Raw genomic sequence first — 18,803 nt, forward strand, 5'->3', positions numbered from 1 at the left:
ACTCTGGCTTCTGGTTCTTAATTAAGGTCCAAAGTCCCATATACATTAGCTGGTCTGCTAGACACAAGATCCAGCAGACACTGCCTCAATTGCAAGCCCACCTCTAGACCTAGCGACAGCTCTCGATGTTTTCTTGCAAAGCAGACAGAGATGCGGGTAAGACTTTTACCGCTCCCGTGGCAGACCAGCTGATATCCAGATTACATCAGCTCCACCAGTTGGACATCTCCTGGTCTCTCAACTTGCCGGATATCGAAGCAGCCGTTCCACTTAGTACCAGGGCTTGGGGTACAGTCCCCCAGATGCTACAATGTGCGAGGGGTGGGGGTGGGGGCGGAGTTTTTAATCCCACTATTCCGTCTTTCAACAGAAAGCAGATGCTCTCCGCCCATCCTGGACCTCAGAAATGTCGTCAACTTTCTTCAGAAGGGACAGGTAAAATGGTGTCTCTCATCACCGTGCTTCCCTTACCACAGTAAGTGGGTTGCCTATCTCCTCTAGTCTTTCTATGTGCTTCATAGTGAGTCAACAATGTTCCAATGCCAAGTTCTGCCAGTTGCACTAGCTTCGATAACTTGTGTATTTCACCAAATGCCTAGTAGTGACTGCTGTTTCTTTATGGAGTAAAACATCATTCACGCTTTTCCTTGCATGGACAACTGCCTACCAGCAGTTAATCCAAGCAAGGAGCTCTAAATTCTCCACGACTCACTATAAATCTACTACCTGGGATTGCTGTTAACTACCATAAATCCCATATGGAGCCGTTCTGGACACTACAGTCGCAACAAACTTCCTGCTCAACAACTGCGCAGACATACTGTCAAATTCCTACACATCTCTGCGCGCATGCAATGTAACCTCAGCCCCTCAATTCTTTCAATGCTGGGCCACAGGGTTTTTTCACTATCCACTTTACTCATCTGCCCAGATTGGCTATGAGTAAGATTCAGTGGAATTTCAAATATCAGTGGCTCTAAGCTGTTCAACCGCTTTCGTCCCTGAGCCATATTACCAATCTAGATCCAAATCCTCAGATGGTCCTGGTCACGGTTGCATTTACTTAGGGTTGAAGAGTTCGAATCCACATCTTCCCAACCCAATATGCGTCTATTCCGCTCCATATAGAGTTTCACATCAACTTCTGGAGCTTCGAGCCATGAGTTATGCCTTTTATGCCTTAAGATACTGCCTCTGCAACAAACCTTTGTGCACACAGACAGCATACAACACACAAGCATGCACAACCTCTTAGCTACTCTGCTAGGAAGCTGCACAGCTCTAGCCTTTGGCCCTTGCACAGTCCATGCATTCCTGGGCCACTTATCTAACAGACTTACCAAATGCACTGGCAGACCACCTCCATAGATGTTTCCATCCTCTCGAATGATCTCTGACTATATGTGTAACGAGCAAAATCTTCTAGCGCTGAGGTCAACCAACCTTGCCCTCTGCGTCCAAATCGAACCATATGGTGGACAGATTCTACTCCCTACACATGTATCGGAATGCGTTCCCATAGACGCCTTTGCTCGCTCTGCAACAAAGGCCTCTTATATGTGTCTCTTTCAATGCCTCTCATAGCCAAAACTCTCATTATGCTACTACAAGACGGGGCTCACTGTTTCTCAGACCCATGTCCTGATTGCGACAAGTATGCTTTCCCATACTTCTCAACCTATCACGCCAGTAACTAATTCGCCTGCTCACAGGTCAGTCTCATATCACAGACTCACTGATGTTCTCAGGTACTGGTAGCGTCCCAACAGCCTTCCACACGTAAATCTTACCATTCAAAATGGCATGATTTACCACATGGTGCATAAAAAAGGGTATTAGCCCCTTTTTTCTACACCACTCCTTTTCTCTTACTCCCTCGGATTCTGCTCCCCAGACATCCTCCGCATGGGTACACCTCGGTTCCAATTCGGCTTACCACTTGGGAGTGGGGATGCCCGATTAACGGTTCAACCCCTTCTGAGTCAGCTTACCATGGGTTATCCACTGATTAAGCCGCCTCTATGTTCACTGGTTACTGAATGGGGCCTACATTTAGTGCTTACAAGACTCATACATTCCCCGTTCGAGCCTTTACATTCCCATAACTTAACAGTCTGGCATGGGAACTTCTTTCCCTCGTAGTCATCACTTCTGCCAATAGGGTCTGTGAGTTACACACCTTGTTGCATACTCACCCTACCCTGGGTTCCTCCGTGACCGAGTGGTCCTACGTACTCATCCTAATATTCTTCTTAATTTAGACGCAGCCTCTCACCTTATCAGAATATACTCTGCCCACTTTTTCCCAATGCCTCTCTCCCACCAGGGCGAGAGGGTTTTCCACTCTTTGGACTGTAAGAGTGCACTTGCATTCTATCTAGACCGCACTACACTCCATAGGAATTACAGCTAAGTCTTTCCTTCTTTGACAAAGATAAACTGCGAGTTCAAGTGGGCACACAGACTCTCTCCAACTGACTAGCACAGTGGTTCTCAACCTTTTTTTGGCCGGGACACACCTGACAAATGGTTCTCATATGCGTGACACACTGAACATGTGACCATCACGGGGCTAAGTGTAAACATGCACTCTGCATCCACAGGAATCCCCTCAACCCTCAGCAATGAGTGCAGAGCAGATCTAGGGCATAACCCGTACAACTCACCATACAAAAAAAAGATATTCTGGTTCTGATGACATCTCAGTAAAAGCAAAACAAACTCCCTTTACTACCAGGCACAATAGCCTTCCTTATGAAAAGACAGTAATTTACCACTAATGCATATCCTATTGAGAAAACACATCAAATAAGATTGATACAAATGCCTACATGCTAGTAAAATACCTCACTTTGGTCACACACCCAGAACTGACCTTCACCAAGTACAGAAAAAACACAAATTATAAATATGGAGGCAGAAACTGGAACGAAAAACCAAAAAAGCCACTCTGCATACAGTGCGAACCTGGAGAAATGGAAAGAGAAATATAGCACCTAACAGACTCAGGATTTGCAATAATGCACACAAACTAACCTGCACAAAGTTACACCTGTATTACAGAACACACGCAAACAGTAACAACCCTATCTAAGAAATACAACTATTAAACCAGGCCCTAAACACTAAAACATTTCCTATTGGGAAAACAGAATAAGCCAAGCTGCTACAGAGCCCCACACAGAAATCATTGTAAAGTTATACCAAAAATGTTACAAAGCAGCTGCTGAACAAAATAATATTCAATTAAATACTCATAAAAATTATTAAAACATGTCCAAATATCAATAAAATATTTCAAAACAGCAGACATCGCATAATACCCAATAATTAAAATGGCAGTCAATCAAGAAAAATAAATTTAAAAAGCCACCTTTACTTACCTTCTCCAGCAACTCTCCTACTCCTTTCCCTTCCAGGCCAATAGCACTAACCAGAAGCAGCAAGGGCTGCTGAAGCCCTGTCCTCAATCTTCTTCCTTAGCACCCACAACCAGTCACTCACAACACACACCCCCCCAATTAAACCCCACGACCAGTCTCGGTCTCTTTCACACCAGTCATCTTCCTGACCAGTTTCTCTCTCTCACACAGAAACACATCACTTCCCTGACCAGTCTCGCTCTCTCAATCACACTCATGTTCTCTTATATACAAGCTCTCAATCACACACAAAAGCTCTTACACCCATTCACACCAGCTCTCACCCAGGCTTCCATTCACACCCCTACACACAAGCTCTCACCCAAGCACCCATTCACACCCAATGACACAAGCTCTCACCCAGGTACCCATTCACACCCACAGACACAAGCTCTCACCCAAGTACCCATTCACACCCTCCGACTCAAGCTCTCCCCCAGGCACCCATTCACACCCACAGACACATGCTCTCACCCAGGCACCCATTCACACCCACAGACACAAGCTCTCACCCAAGTACCCATTCACACCCTCCGACACAAGCTCTCCCCCAGGCACCCATTCACACCCACAGACACAAGCTCTCCCCCAGGCACCCATTCACACCCACAGACACAAGCTCTCATCCAGGCACCCATTCACACCCACAGACACAAGCTCTCACCCAGGCACCCATTCACACCCACAGACACAAGCTCTCACCCAGGCACCCATTCACACCCACAGACACAAGCTCTCACCCAGGCACCCATTCACACCCTCAGACACAAGCTCTCACCCAGGCACCCATTCACACCCTCAGACACAAGCTCTCACCCAGGCACCCATTCACACCCTCAGACACAAGCTCTCACCCAGGCATTCATTCATACACAAGCTCTCACCCAGGCCCCCATTCACACACAAGCTCTCACCCAGGCCCCCCATTCACACACAGACACACCAGCTCTCACCAAAAATAACTTCTTCCTTCATTGCAGGGATGGGCTCCGGTTCCGCCGTTGCTTTAATCCGGCGGGCCTTCTTTTTTCGGCGCCACGGGGATGGGCGCCTCAGTCAGAGGTCGGGTTTTTCTCTTCACCGCTACGGGGCTGGGCTCCCTTAGCGGCCTTGCACCGTCGGGGTCGGGTTTTCTCTTCACCGCTAGGGGGGATGGGCTCCCGTAGCGGCCTTGCACCGTCGGGGTCGGGTTTTCCTCTTCACCGCTACGGGGCTGGGCTCCCGTAGCGGCCTTGCACCGTTGGGGTCGGGTTTTCTCTTCACCGCTACGGGGCTGGGCTCCCGTAGCGGCCTTGCACCGTCGGGGTCGGGTTTTCCTCTTCACCGCTACGGGGATGGGCTCCCGTAGCGGCCTTGCACTGTCGGGGTCGGGTTTTCTCTTCACCGCTACGGGGCTGGGCTCCCGTAGCGGCCTTGCATCGTCGGGGTCGGGTTTTCCTCTTCACTGCTACGGGGCTGGGCTCCCGTAGCGGCCTTGCACTGTCGGGGTCGGGTTTTCTCGTCACCGCTACGGGGATGGGCTCCCGTAGCGGCCTTGCTTCGTCGGGGTTCTACACTGCTATTCCTCCCACACCACTCCCGGGCAGTGCCATGCCTGCCTTACCGGCCAATCAAAGGCTTCCTCCCTTCTTCCTACTCCCACTGGCAGGTGGCAGGGAGGAGGCTTCCGATTGGCCTGCGCGGGGGAAGGCAAAATGAAGGAGGCTTCCCATTGGGCAGTGGGGGTAGGAAGAAAGGAGGCTTTCAATTGGACCGCGGGGGCTGGAAAAAGGGAGAAGGAAAGAACAATGGGGCAGTGGGACACCGGGAGACACGACACACCTGCCGGTGTTTGGCGACACACTAGTGTGTTGCGACACACCGGTTGAGAAGCCCTGGACTAGCAGATTGTATCAAATTCTGCTATGACGCACCAGGCCTTCCTCTCTAAGTGTGAGTACAGGCACATTCTATAACGGCCATGACAACATCAGTACCACACTATCGTTCAGTACCAATGGCCACTATTTCCTAGGCTGTGACTTGTAACTATCTTCACACATTCGCAGCCCCCTTCTATTTATCAATGAAAGTTTGTTAAGACTCTGCCTTTGGCCAACCTGTCTTGTAAGCTTTCTTCCATGATAATCCCCAACTCCTTCCACAACCACCTGCTGTGATGTCAGGCTGCCTCATCTTTACCAATAGCATCCCAATTATTGTGCCTCCGCAAGAGTTGTCTGCTATTGGCCTGTTATGATACAAGTCAGCCTGTAGCTTGCTAATCACCTATATGTGAGGACTACCATCCTGCTTGTCCTGAGAGAAAGCAGAGTTGCTTACCTGTAACAGGTGTTCTCCCTGGACAGCAGGATGTTAGTCCTCACGGAACCCACCTGCCACCCCGTGGAGTTGGGTCCGCTAACTTTAATTATTTTTCGCTCGCACTTTTTGCTACAAACGAGACTGAAGGGAGACCCCTGTGGACACAGGGATAATGGCAGGCTGGGCATGCTCAGTGCACTCAGTGTGCCAGTCAAAGCTTTTTAGAAACTTTGACAGAAAGTTTTCCGTGATAGGGCTCTGTCCACTGACGTTACCCATATTTGAGGACTAACATCCTGCTGTCCTGGGAGAACACCTGTTATAGGTAAGCAACTCTGCTTTTCAGCTTTCACAGTTTAAATCCTTCCAAAGCACATAAATCCAGAAATCTGTTATTTCTCCATAACAGAATCATCAAAGGAAGTTCCCATTCTTTTCCCAGATATTTATGTACTGTTTTTCAGATTACAATTGATAGTCGTATGAGACAGATAGCACAGCTATCCTCCTCCTCCCATCCAAACATGCCTGTCTGCCGGTTTCTGAAATTGACCTCCTGTGCCCTCAACTATTTTGGGCTTGCAAGCTCATTTTTAAATGCAAATTGTTTGCAGAGTTTACCTTCGAAAATATGGGTCAGCAGGGGAACCCACCTTCTGCTGAGTTTGTGCATGAAAGTACATGTGGAAATTCCTAAACTAAATCTTTGTGCATGCTTTTGTTCCCCTGATCTGCTCCACCCCTTTTTTCAAGCAGGGATAAGTGTGCATGCTGTTCATAGCACACTTACTTTTACCCACACTGAGGGAAGGGGGAAGCAATATTCAAACAATGTTTTTATGCATTTACCTGCATAAAAACCTTTGATTATCGCCCCATGCCCCATTGTGTTCATCTGCTTTAAGGAGTCAATTTTAAACTCCCCACCTAGGTGCAAATCATTGTGAACCTTGAACCTAATTATTGAAAGCAAAGTACATACGTACTTTCCTTTTGAAAATTGCTATGGATACAAAGTACTTGTAGATTTTTGCACCTGTTTTTTGTGCAGGTAAAATTGAAATGGAAAATAATGCATGTGTGTTTAAAAATACATGCTGTATATTATTTTCTAATCTTGCCTAAAATACGCCCCAGAGAGTGCCTCCTGAATGCAGCTAAATGTATTCATATTGTAAAACAGCTTGCCTACTATTAGCTGCTTAGAGGGGGGCAATTTTCAGACAGCCAATTTACCTGTGTGAATGGCTTTGAAGATTGCCCTCCCCTTAGAACAATGTGCAAATTAATCTGCTTGTTTTTCACCAATTACAGATATTCTATTAGTGTGTGCCTCTGACAGAGGCACTGATTGTGTTCACCTTTTGCCTTTACCCAAATAATGGCCCCTCATGATGCCATGGCAACAGCATAACCCTTTTCAATTTATAGGAAAGACTAAAATAAGAAGCACAGGCAGGACAACTGACTCATACATTGTAAATAGAATACTGTCATTTAAAGAACTTCCAGCTGAATTCTTTACAAATAAAGATGAGATGTACAGTACCTGTAAAATGTATAGTAAAGTAAAATCGTTTGTAACTGGTAACTGCTTTTCTTGTTTGTAGCAAAATGGTTACAATATCCATAATTTCTTGAAGCTGCTATTTTAAACAGTAGCTAAACACTAACCCAGAGAAATACCAGTTATCCAGGAATTGAGGGAAAAATCTTCTAAATGAAATAATCTGTTATATTTCCTAACCATTATCATTTTTTTAAATAGGATCAGTATGCAAATGCATTTTTACATGATGACAACATGAATTTCCGAGTAAACCTGCACAGAATGGTAGGTATTCCTGACTTATCTCCACAGGTGTTTTAATGTTTGTTTGCTGTTCTCCTGTTTTCATAGTACCTGCTTCCACAACAGCTTGCCTGTTTCTCTTGCTAATGCTGTTGTTCATGCTTTACTCTGCATTGTTTCTTTGCTTACTATTATACTGTTAGCTGGTGTTTAGCCTGCACATTAACAGCTTCTGCTTTATTCAGTGCAGCTGGCTCTAAAGCAGTGTTTTCCAACCTTTTCAAGCCCAAGGCAAATTTACATTAAGTAAAATGTAGCCTCCATGGAGCAAGCAATGTAGAAGAAGACTTATATGGTCAAAAGAAGAGTTAGGGATGAAGTGAAGGCCCATAAGTATCTCTTCCAAATTTTAAAATTAAAGGAGAGAAGCAACAGACACACATGAAATTGTCTCAGTGGATCAGTTCCCTATATATATACAAGTAGTAGGAGAAGAGAGCAGTTGGTATGATGTGGGCAGCCAACTCGGTTAATTACTTTCGGGCCGATACAGTACAGTGCGCTCCGACGGAGCACACTGTTAACCCACCATTGGACACGCGTTTTCGACGTGCTAGCGTTACCCCTTATTCAGTAAGGGGCCGAAAACACGTGTCCAACCCGCCGAACCTAATAACGCCCACAACATGCAAATGCATGTTGATGGCCCTATTAGGTATCCCTGCGCGATTCAGAAAACAAAATGTGCAACCAAGCCGCACATTTTGCTTTCAGAAATTAGCGCCTACCCAAAGGTAGGCGCTAATTTCTTCTGGCATCGGGAAAGTGCACAGAACAATAAAAACTGCTTTTCTGTGCACCCTCCGACTTAATATCATGGCGATATTAAGTCGGAGGTCCTGAAAGTTTCGAAAAGTAAAAAAATAAAATAAAATTTGAAGTCAGCCCACGGCTGTCGGGTCGAAAACCGGATGCTCAATTTTGCTGGCGTCCGGTTTCTGAGCCTGTGGCTGTCAGTGGGCTCGAGAACCGACGCCAGCAAAATTGAGCGTCGGCTGTCAAACCTGCCTACAGCCGCCACTCCGGTCCAAAAGGAGGTGCTAGGGATGCGCTAGTATCCCTAATGCCTCCTTTTGCCTGTTTTTACTGCCGTGCCTCATTTGAATAGAGAATCGCGCGCACAGGAGGTTCGCCCGCTCTCCCGCGGACTTTACTGTATCGGCCCGTTTGGCTTTTCAGTGTGGCTGCCAGAGCTCCTCACTGCCTCTGCTTCAAACATTCAGAATGAGTTACATCCACCGCTCAGTACACACGCTTCCCATCTCCCTTAAAGGCCAATGCAATTGTTAGTGATCGTTCACTTAGTTAATTTAGATTTGGGATATGTTCTCCAAGCCCCTTCAGCTAGTCTTTCCAAAGAACTAGCCCACCATGTTTTACTGACTCCTCTACGCTGGACATGGAAATCTCTTATGATGAGGTTACAAATTTTGACAACATGAATTTCGTTTTTACTTATTCACTTTCCAGCCAGGCTTGTCTTCTCGTTGTTTCTTATTTTGGAAAGAGAGGGGAGTTACACAGCTTCAGCATGTTCTATCAGGGGGAGAGGGGAATTATTTTCCCTTTTCAGATTCTACAAACTAGTTATGGCCTAAAACTTAGATTTTTTTTTTCTTATTTCCAACTGTGCTATTATACTAACTCCCTAAGATCTGTGGATTTACTCTCTTCAGTCATAGATAAAATAGATACCTTTTTTGGTGTGGAAAGGAGGAAACTCTCTTTGTCTCTGATTAATAAAGAACTGCAGCAATTTAGCTAAGTTGGGTGAAAGCATTCCCTTTGGGAACATTGGAGAATGGAGGGTGGGTTTTTAATAGATTGCAATCCTTTGTCAGGTTGCTTTCAGGCTGTGCGGAGTTTATCTACTAATAGTTACTTAAGAGAAATGCAATTCAAATTCTTACATAGGGCTTTTTTTTTTTTTCCCAGCAAATGGATTTTAAGGCACAAATGTCATCTACAGTGCTGGGTCTGAAATGTGACTCAGAAATGGGTTCCCTTACCCATGCTTTCTGGGGATGCCCTATTATTTCTCATTTTTGAAAGAAAATATTGTCTTAGATAAATAACCTGTTGGGATGTGATTTGCCCTTGCAGCCCAAAATAAAACTGTTTGAAATGTGTTTATCCACATATATTAGGAAGTCAGGTGAGAGGATTCTTGCAAGGAAATTATTGGCTCAGGGGAAGTTCTCAGTCTTGCTAGTTTGGAAGGAAAATAGCTTTCCTTATTGGCAATGGCACAATGCAGTACATTCCATGATGTATATGGAGTCTTTGGCGGCTCATTCGTCTTTTAGATCCAAGACCAGATTTTTGGGTGTATGGGATCTGCATATCCAAAATCTTTCAAGCAGAGTCAGGAGCTTAATTTTGAATACTTTGTAGAGAACATTGGTTATGCACACACTTGGAGGCAGAATTATGGGGGGGAGGGAGCAGGGAGAGGGAGTTGGGGGACTGGAAGGGTAGGGGTTTGAGTAGGGTCAGATGTGCAAGAACAAAGGCGTCTGACTGGTTTGGTGAAATTTAATTTAACTGGTAGGTGGGGTGGTGGGTTGAGATGCAGGGAACCAGAAGGGAGTCAGGAAGTTTATATTTACATTTGCATGAACAGTCTTGCTTTAGAGCTGGTTTGTTAGCATACTGGGTTAATATGGTTTTCAGTGCACATTTGTACACCAAGATTATTATTTTTTTAAATCCTGATGCAGTAAGCTAATGATATGCTAATGGATGGGAAGTTAAAAAACCATGTAAAGCTGTAAAATGTGCATTTGGCACAGTTTGAATGCACATTTTAACTAGAGAAGGGGGTAGAAGCATCCCAAACAGATTATTTATTTTATTTATTTATTATTTTTATATACCGACATTCGATCTCAATCAAGATATCACACTGGTTTACATTCAGGTACTGTAGGTATTTCTCTATCCTACAGAGGGCTTACAATCTAAGTTTGTACCTGAGGCAATGGAGGGTAAAGTGACTTGCCCAAGGTCACAAGGAGTGACAGCAGGACTCAAACCCTGGTCTCCTGGTTCATAGTCTGCTACTCTAGCCACTAGGCTATTCCTCCTCCCTTATCAAGGTAAGTGGCGGCAACCGATGCCACTATTTATCTGGATAAATTCTGATTTATCCTTCTATCTGGCAGTGGGAAGCAGCCACCAGGTAGATGCATACATCAGTACTTGTATGGCTATCTGCTGCATGTCGCCACTATTTAGCCGGATAAGTACTTTAGCCATCTAAGTAACAGCGAACCGCACCAAATAGCCATGTAAGTACTGACTTGTGTAGATATCTGGTCTGCCAGATAGATACATCAGTATTTATCCAGGTAAGTGGCAGCAGCGACTGCCACCACTTACCCGGATAAGTCAGCACTTAAGCGAGTAAGTGCTGGCTGCTGCCGCCACTTAGCCAGAGAGTTTTTTAAACTTTTTAAAAACTTTTAAAATCTTATTTTCATAGTGCTGGAAACTTAACTCCAGCTCTAACCAGGGATTAAGTTTCCAGCTCTAAAAAAAAAAAAAAAAAAAAAAAAAAAAAGGTGCGTTGGCCAGATGCGGTCTCTCTGCATCGGGGAGTACTGCTTAATGCCCTCATTTACATAGGATTTCCATGCGAGGGTGGACATGCACATTTTCTCTCTGCATAACTCCTTACTGCATTCTCAGTAAGTTTTGCACGCCGAAAATGCATGTTGAAGTGCACGCAGAAAGGTGCGTACAACTGAATGCACCTTTCTGCATCAACTTGTTAGCCTGGAGATAAAGAGAGAGGCTGGAAGAAGTCAAAAGAGGAAGCTCAATAAAGGGAAGATGAAGAGATACTGTGTGCACTGTATGTGCTGCATAAAGGGGGCCCCATCTATCCAAGGCCTGAATGCTGCCCGTTAATTATCGCACTGTAGGGCTCATACTGTAGTTAGGAAGCAAAAGTATGCATGATTAACGTTCTCAGAAAGGAGCTCCTACATGTTTAAGAACCACGACTGGTGATTGTTGATGCTGTGAGGTACTGAGAGGAGAGCTCAGGTGCTGGTCTGGATCTGAACATCAGGCAATGGTGACTTTTCTATGGCACCCCTGATCAGGTCTGAAGGCAAACCAATGTGCCATGGCACATTGATTGGGAAACAATGCACTAAAGAGTTAACTTCTGATTTGGAACAGAGGTTTCTGGGTGTTTTTACTCATATTTTTGATCAGCTCTGTCCAGCATGTGTGATTCAGCATCTAATCTGGCCAGCCCTGAAAAATAATCCTAATTTTACCTGTCTTTATTGCGTGGCCCAGACTGCTGTGATTACTGTTCTCTTGTTTTATGCACAGTAAGACTTTGTTTGCTTGTTTTATCTGTTAATAAAGTTTGGAGTTGAAGAAGCAGTCTCCTCTGTCTGTGAGTAAAGACTGAGTTAAGCTATATGTGTAAGTTGTGCATAGGAAATGCATAGCGGAAACAGAGCATATTTATGACTTGTTTGAAACCGTGCTAGGACAAGGGGGTGGGGTGCCAGCTGGACACATGTCCTGGGCATCATGGCATAAGGGCTGACATCAAGTTGCTCATGGGGACCATAGCAGAAGCCACTAGTAACTCATGGGGGTGAGAGGAGGTAAATCTAAATATCTGCCCCAGGTGCTGAAAAAGCTGGTCCTGGAACTGTTTGAAAAGGCTTTTATTGCAAAAACAATTCCCAATAGATGCTGGCTTGCTGTGAGAAAGCATCCCATTTTCACAAACAGATTTAAGCTTGCTTTTTTGTAAAAGGGTGGTTTTAAGGTGAAAGGAAGAGACGTTCAGGGTGAGTGAGAAAGGAGCTACCACCCAAGAAAGAGATCTAGGTATCTTAGTGGATAACACATTGAAATTGTCTGTTCAGTGTGCTGCGGCAGTCAAAAAAGCAAATAGAATGTTGGGAATTATTAGAAAGGGAATGGTGAATAAAACGGAAAATGTCATAATGCCTCTATCACTCCATGGTGAGAATGCACCTTGAATACTGTGTACAATTCTGGTCACCACATCTCAAAAAAGATATAGTTGCGATGAAGAAGGTACAGAGAAGGGCGACCAAAATGATAAAGGGGATGGGACAGCCCCCCTATGAGGAAAGACTAAAGAGGTTAAGACTGTTCAGCTTGGAGAATAGACGGCTGAGGGGAGATATGATAAAGGTGTTTAAAATCATGAGAGGTCTAGAACGGGTAAATGTGAATCGGTTATTTACTTTTTCGGATAATAGGACTAGGGGGCACTCCATGAAGTTAGCAAGTGGCACATGTAAAACTAATCAGAGAAAGTTCTTTTTCACGCAACACACAGTTAAACTCTGGAATTTGTTGCCAGGGGATGTGGTTAGTGCGGTTAGTGTAGCTGTGTTTAAAAAAGAATTGGATAAGTTCTTGGAGGAGAAGTCCATTACCTGCTATTAATTAAGTTGACTTAGAAAATAGCTACAGCTATTACTAGCATCAGTAGCAAGGGATAGACTTAGTTTTTGGGTACTTGCCAGGTTCTTATGGCCTGGATTGGCCACTGTTGGAAACAGGATGCTGGGCTTGATGGACCCTTGGTCTGACCCAAAATGGCATTTCTTATGTTCTTATGGGGAGAGGGGCGGAATCAGGTTAGTTTTAATTGTGCATCTAGGCTGACATTAGGGAAGATTCCTTTCTCACAGGACAAGCAGGATGGTAGTCCTCACATCAAAGGATGGAGCCCAATCAAGGAACACTTTTGTCAAAGTTTCTAGAACTTTGACTGGCACCTACTGGGCATGCCCAGCATGGCACTAAACCTGCAGCCAGCAGGGGTCCCCTTCAGACTTCTTTTTTCCTCGCAGCAGTAGCCACGCGGGTTAAGGAGCTCCACAGAGATTCCTGACAGGAATTTTCCTCATGGAATTACTAAAAACTTTCATACCCCACAGGGGTCCCTCCTTTGAATTTTTGACTCCGTGGTATTCCGGTAAGTTTTTACCCGTTTTTGGTGGATTCCTGTCGAGTTTGGCCCTCGCGGCCTACTGGCCGTCGACCGTACCGCAGCTAAATTTTTCAAAGGCCATGGCGTCTGGATTCCGTCGGTGCCCAGACTGTACTCGCACCATGTGCATAACAGACCCGCATAAAGTCTATGTAATGTGTCTCGGGTGCGAGCATGATGTCCTGACTTAATAACACCTTAATAACACCAAAAGGTCGCAAGGCCAGAATGGAGAAAATGGAACTTCTCTTCCGTTCTCAAAATCCGACACCTTCTATTGCATCAACGTCATCTGAACTGGCACCGTCCACTTCACACCAGTATCGGCCACCGGCCGGTGACAGATACGGCATCGACGACTTCTCGGCCTTCGACTACCTCTACTCCCCCTCAGGACCGAGGGGATCGTAGAGAAAAACATCGGCATCGACACCGGAAGTCTCGGACTATCGATGAAGGAAAATCATCGCCATCGTCCGAGCCGCCATCGAAAAACCCCGTCCAGAAAAGGCACCGATCCTTTCTGCGACCGGGTCACCGAGGCAACCCTCACCCAGATGGGTATCGGGAGCCGCAACTCCACCTTTAACGGTGGTCCCTCCGGCTATGCCTCTGCCTCCTTCTTCCCTTCCAGAGCCGGGGCTGCTTGCTCCAGGTCTCCGTGAAGAACTGGACCAGATGGTTCAGGAGGCCATCGATAAGGCGATGCACAGACTCCAAGGTCCCCTGGCGCCGAAATTGGTGCCGGTCGCGGAACTGACCATCAATCCCATTCCGGCAGCATTGGCACCACTGCTCTCGAAGATGGAAGCGCTCATAGCCACTTTTCCACCAATGGATCCTGGGTCACCGATGGCTCCGGTGCCTTCCCCACTTACCCTGTCATCGGGAGGGGAAACACCGTTCCACATTCCTCCATCGGGAGTCCTTCCGATGCCTCCACCATCGATGCCGATGCGCCCATCAGTGCCACCAATCCATCCATCGATGCCTTCATCAGTGCCTCCAGTACTTCCATCGATGCCTTCAGATCCTAGACCATGACCTTCAGGAATACCATTGTCCCATCCTTCTCAGGTTCCTACAGGGACAGGTGCTGATCCCTATGACACCTGGACTGACGATTCATTTCAAGACACCGATGATTTACCATCGCCACCTTCTCCTACTGAAAGTTGGAAGGGTTCTCCTCCAGTGGACTTGTCCTTCATAAATTTTGTGAAGGAAATGTCTGAATTGGTTCCCTTCCAATTACAGACTGAGCAAGATGATAGGCACCAAATGTTGGAGCTGTTACAATTCCTGGATGCTCCCAAGGAAATAACCTCCATTCCTATTCACCAGGTTCTTTTGGATCTCCTCAAAAGGAACTGGGAACACCCTGGTTCTTTTGCTCCAGTCAACAGAAAAGCTGATACCACTTATTTGGTCCAGTCAGCCCCCAGGATTCCAGAAACGTCAGCTGGATCACCAATCTGTGGTTGTAGAATCTGCCCAAAAGAGGGCAAAACGATCAAAACCCCACTCTTCCTTTCCCCCAGGTATGAACAGAAATTCCTGGATGCCATTGGCCTGCGTGTCTTCCAGGGATCGATGCTTATCTTTCGGATCGCCTCCTACCAGCTGTATATGACCCAGTACAACAGGGTCTTATTCAAGTAGAAACAGGACTTTGCAGAGTCCCTGCCTCAGCAATTCCAGGAACAGCTTCAAACCGTGGTACAGAAGGGTTTTGAGGCAGGGAAGCATGAAATAAGATCCTCTTATGATATCTTCGACACCGCTTCCAGGGTATCTGCAGCTGCTATTTCGGCAAGAAGATGGGCCTGGCTTAAGTCTTCGGACTTGCGCCCTGAAGTACAAGATAGATTATCTGATCTGCCCTGCATAGGAGACAATCTGTTTGGCGAACAGATTCAGCAGACGGTGGCGGAACTCAAGGACCATCATGAGACCCTTCGCCAGCTCTCTCTGATGCCCTCTGAGTATTCCTCCAAACAGCCTTTCAGGAAGGATACTAAAAAGTCAATCTTCCATCCAAAGAAGTCCTATCCACTTCCGTCTAGAACTCGTTCCACAAGACCTTTCCAAAAGGCACAGTCTCGTCAATTGCGGAAACAAAAGCCGCAGGCAGTTCCTCAGCTGGGCCCTGCTTCCGGCTTTTGACTCCTGCATAGAGAGCAGCAGCCAGTTTCCACTGCCTGAGATACCAGTGGGAGGTCGATTGTGCCATTTCAACAACAGGTGGCACATGATCACCTCAGACCAGTGGGTCCTTGCCATAATCTCGCAAGGTTATCACCTGAACTTTCTCTCCATCCCATCGGACTCCCGACCTCTACAGACGTGGAGAACATCCGACTACTCACTTCTCCTGGAGCAGGAGATCTCCCTCCTCCTTCAGTCCAGAGCAATAGAGCCAGTGCCCTACTCCCAACAAGGCCTAGGATTCTATTCCCGGTACTTTCTAATCCCCAAAAAATCAGGCGGCATTCGTCCAATTCTGGACCTATGCGCCCTCACAAGTACCTCCACCGAGAAAAGTTCAAGATGGTGACCTTGGGTTCCCTCCTTCCTCTTCCGCAAAGAGGAGACTTGCTCTGCTCTCTCTATCTCCAAGACGCGTACACACACATTGCGATAAATCCATCTCATCGCAGGTTCCTGAGATTTCTGGTAGGCCCCAAACATTATCAGTACTGAGTGCTACCATTCGGCCTGGCATCTGCACCACGAGTCTTCACCAAGTGCCTCGTAGTAGTAGCAGCCTTCCTCGGGACTCAAGGTGTTCACGTCTACCCCTAACTAGACGATTGGTTGATGAGGGCTCCCACTCAGCAAGCTGCTCTGTCGTCCCTACGTCTTACCTTACACACTCTGATTTCTCTAGGATTTCTCGTCAACTATGCGAAATCCTGCTTAGTCCCATCTCAAACTTTATCATTCATAGGGGCAGACTTGGACACCTTCTAGGCAAAGGCATTTCTACCTCGACAGCGAGCTCTCACTCTCATCTCTCTCGCACACCAGCTACAGTCTCAGCACCGCATGACTGCACGCCACTTCCTCTTCCTGCTAGGACACATGGTGTCCTCAGTACAGGTTACCCCAATGGCCCGCTTGGCCATGAGAGTCATGTAGTGGACTCTAAGGTCACAATGGACTCAGTCCGTCCAATCTCTATCGACCACTGTCCACATCACCGACTCACTTCATCAGTCTCTAGCCTGGTGGCAAAATCAGATCAATCTCCTCCAAGGCCTGCCCTTCCAGGCTCCAGACTCACAAATAATTCTCACCACCGATTCTTCCTACCTTGGCTGGAGAGCCCATGTCGCCGATTTGCAGACACAAGGAACTTGGTCTCCAGAGGAAGCCAAAAACCAAATCAATTTCCTGGAGCTGCGAGCAATCAGATATGCTCTCAGGGTATTTCAGGATCACCTTTCCAACCAGGTCATTCTCATTCAAACGGACAACTAGGTGGCCATGTGGTACATCAACAAACAGGGAGGGACTGGCTCCTACCTACTGTGTCAGGAGGCTGCACAGATATGGGCAGAGGCCCTCTCCCATTCGATGTACCTCAGGGCCACCTACTTGCCGGGAGTGGACAATGTGTTGGCGGACAAGCTGAGTCACGCCTTTCAACCGCACGAGTGGTCCCTCAACTCCACTGTAGTGGACTCAATATTCCAACATTGGGGTTACCTCCACATAGACCTCTTTGCATCACCTCAGAACCGCAAAGTAGAGAACTTTTTGCTCTCTCACTCGCAGCCAACACTCGAAACCAAGAGATACGTTCTCCCTCTCATGGGCAACCAGTCTCCTATATGCTTTCCCTCCACTTCCACTTCTATCAAAGACTCTCGTGAAGTTACGTCAGGACAAAGGATGCATGATCCTCATAGCACCTCACTGGCCTCGCCAAGTGTGGTTTCCAGTACTTCAGGATCTCTCCATTCACAGGCACATTCCCTTGGGAACGGACTTGCTTCTGATCACTCAGAACGATGGGTGCCTATGCCACCCTAATCTTCAAGCTTTGTCCCTGACGGCTTGGATGTTGAAAGGTTAATTCTTCAGCCACTTAACCTTTCGGAGCCAGTTTCCCGTGTCCTGATTGCTTCACGGAAGCCTTCCACGAGAAAGTCTTACCTCTACAAATGGAACAGGTTTAAGTCATGGTGTTCTTCGCAATCCCTTGATCCCTTTATCTGTTCTACCACAAAGTTTCTAGACTATCTATGGCACTTGTCAGAATCAGGTCTAAAAACTTTCTCCAACAGAATGCATGTCAGTGCGGTGGCCGCCTTCCATAAAGGTGTCGGGGACGTTCCTATTTCGGTACAACCCCTCGTAACACGTTTTCTGAAAGGCTTGCTTCACCTCAAGCCTCCACTGCGTCCTCCGGCCCCTTCTTGGGACCTCAATCTGGTTTTGGGTCGGCTCATGAAACCACCATTCGAACCTTTCCAATCCTGTGATCTTCGCTATCTCACATGGAAAGTGATTTTTCTTTTGGCAGTCACATCTGCTCGCAGTTAGTGAGTTACAGGCCCTAGTTACCTATCCACCTTACACTAAACTTCAGCAGGACCAGGCAGTACTCCGCACTTACCCTAAGTTCTTACCTAAGGTAGTATCGAAGTTTCACATTAATCAATCCATTATACTACCTACCTTCTTTCCCAGGCCCCACTCCAATCCAGGAGAACAGGCTCTGCATACCCTTGATTGTAAACGGGCTCTAGCATTCTATCTAGACCGTACAGCTGCCCACAGGAAAAACGCTCAATTGTTCGTCTCTTTCCATTCCATCAAATTGGGGAAGCCTGTGCGTAAGCAGACTGTCCTCCTGGTTAGCGGACTGCATATCCTTTTGCTATCAGCAAGCAGGCATTCCGCTTCAAGACCGTGTTAAAGCATACTCTGTGAGGGCCATGGCGATTTCAGTAGCACACCTACGCTCGGTACCGCTTCCTGACATTTGCAGGGCTGCTACCTGGAGTTCTCTCCATACCTTTACACCCCATTAATGCTTAGACAACGCCGGAAGACAAGATTCCATTTTCAGCCAATCTGTCTTGCGCAACCTTTTTACAACTTGACGTACCAACACCCTTCCGCCTGTCCATTAGGGTTCAGGATGTCCTCTACCAAATTCCGCCCCAGTCCTTGTGCTTATTGCACATCTTGGGTACATTTGGTGCATTTCTCG

At 46.6% G+C, this 18,803-nt stretch overlaps 1 protein-coding gene across 5 annotated transcripts in view; it reads left to right on the top strand.

Moving 5' to 3' along the window:
- The window catches only part of ARMH3 (armadillo like helical domain containing 3), a 791,613-nt gene that overhangs the window by 347,243 nt on the left and 425,567 nt on the right, over nt 1-18,803 (top strand). For all 5 annotated transcript variants that reach the window (XM_029610203.1, XM_029610204.1, XM_029610205.1 and 2 more), the window contains exon 17: nt 7,495-7,560. In XM_029610203.1, the coding sequence (XP_029466063.1) occupies nt 7,495-7,560 (66 nt within the window). The remainder of the gene's footprint in view (nt 1-7,494; nt 7,561-18,803) is intronic.

This window comes from Rhinatrema bivittatum, chromosome 7, assembly GCF_901001135.1.
Source record: "Rhinatrema bivittatum chromosome 7, aRhiBiv1.1, whole genome shotgun sequence".
NCBI lineage: Eukaryota > Metazoa > Chordata > Amphibia > Gymnophiona > Rhinatrematidae > Rhinatrema > Rhinatrema bivittatum.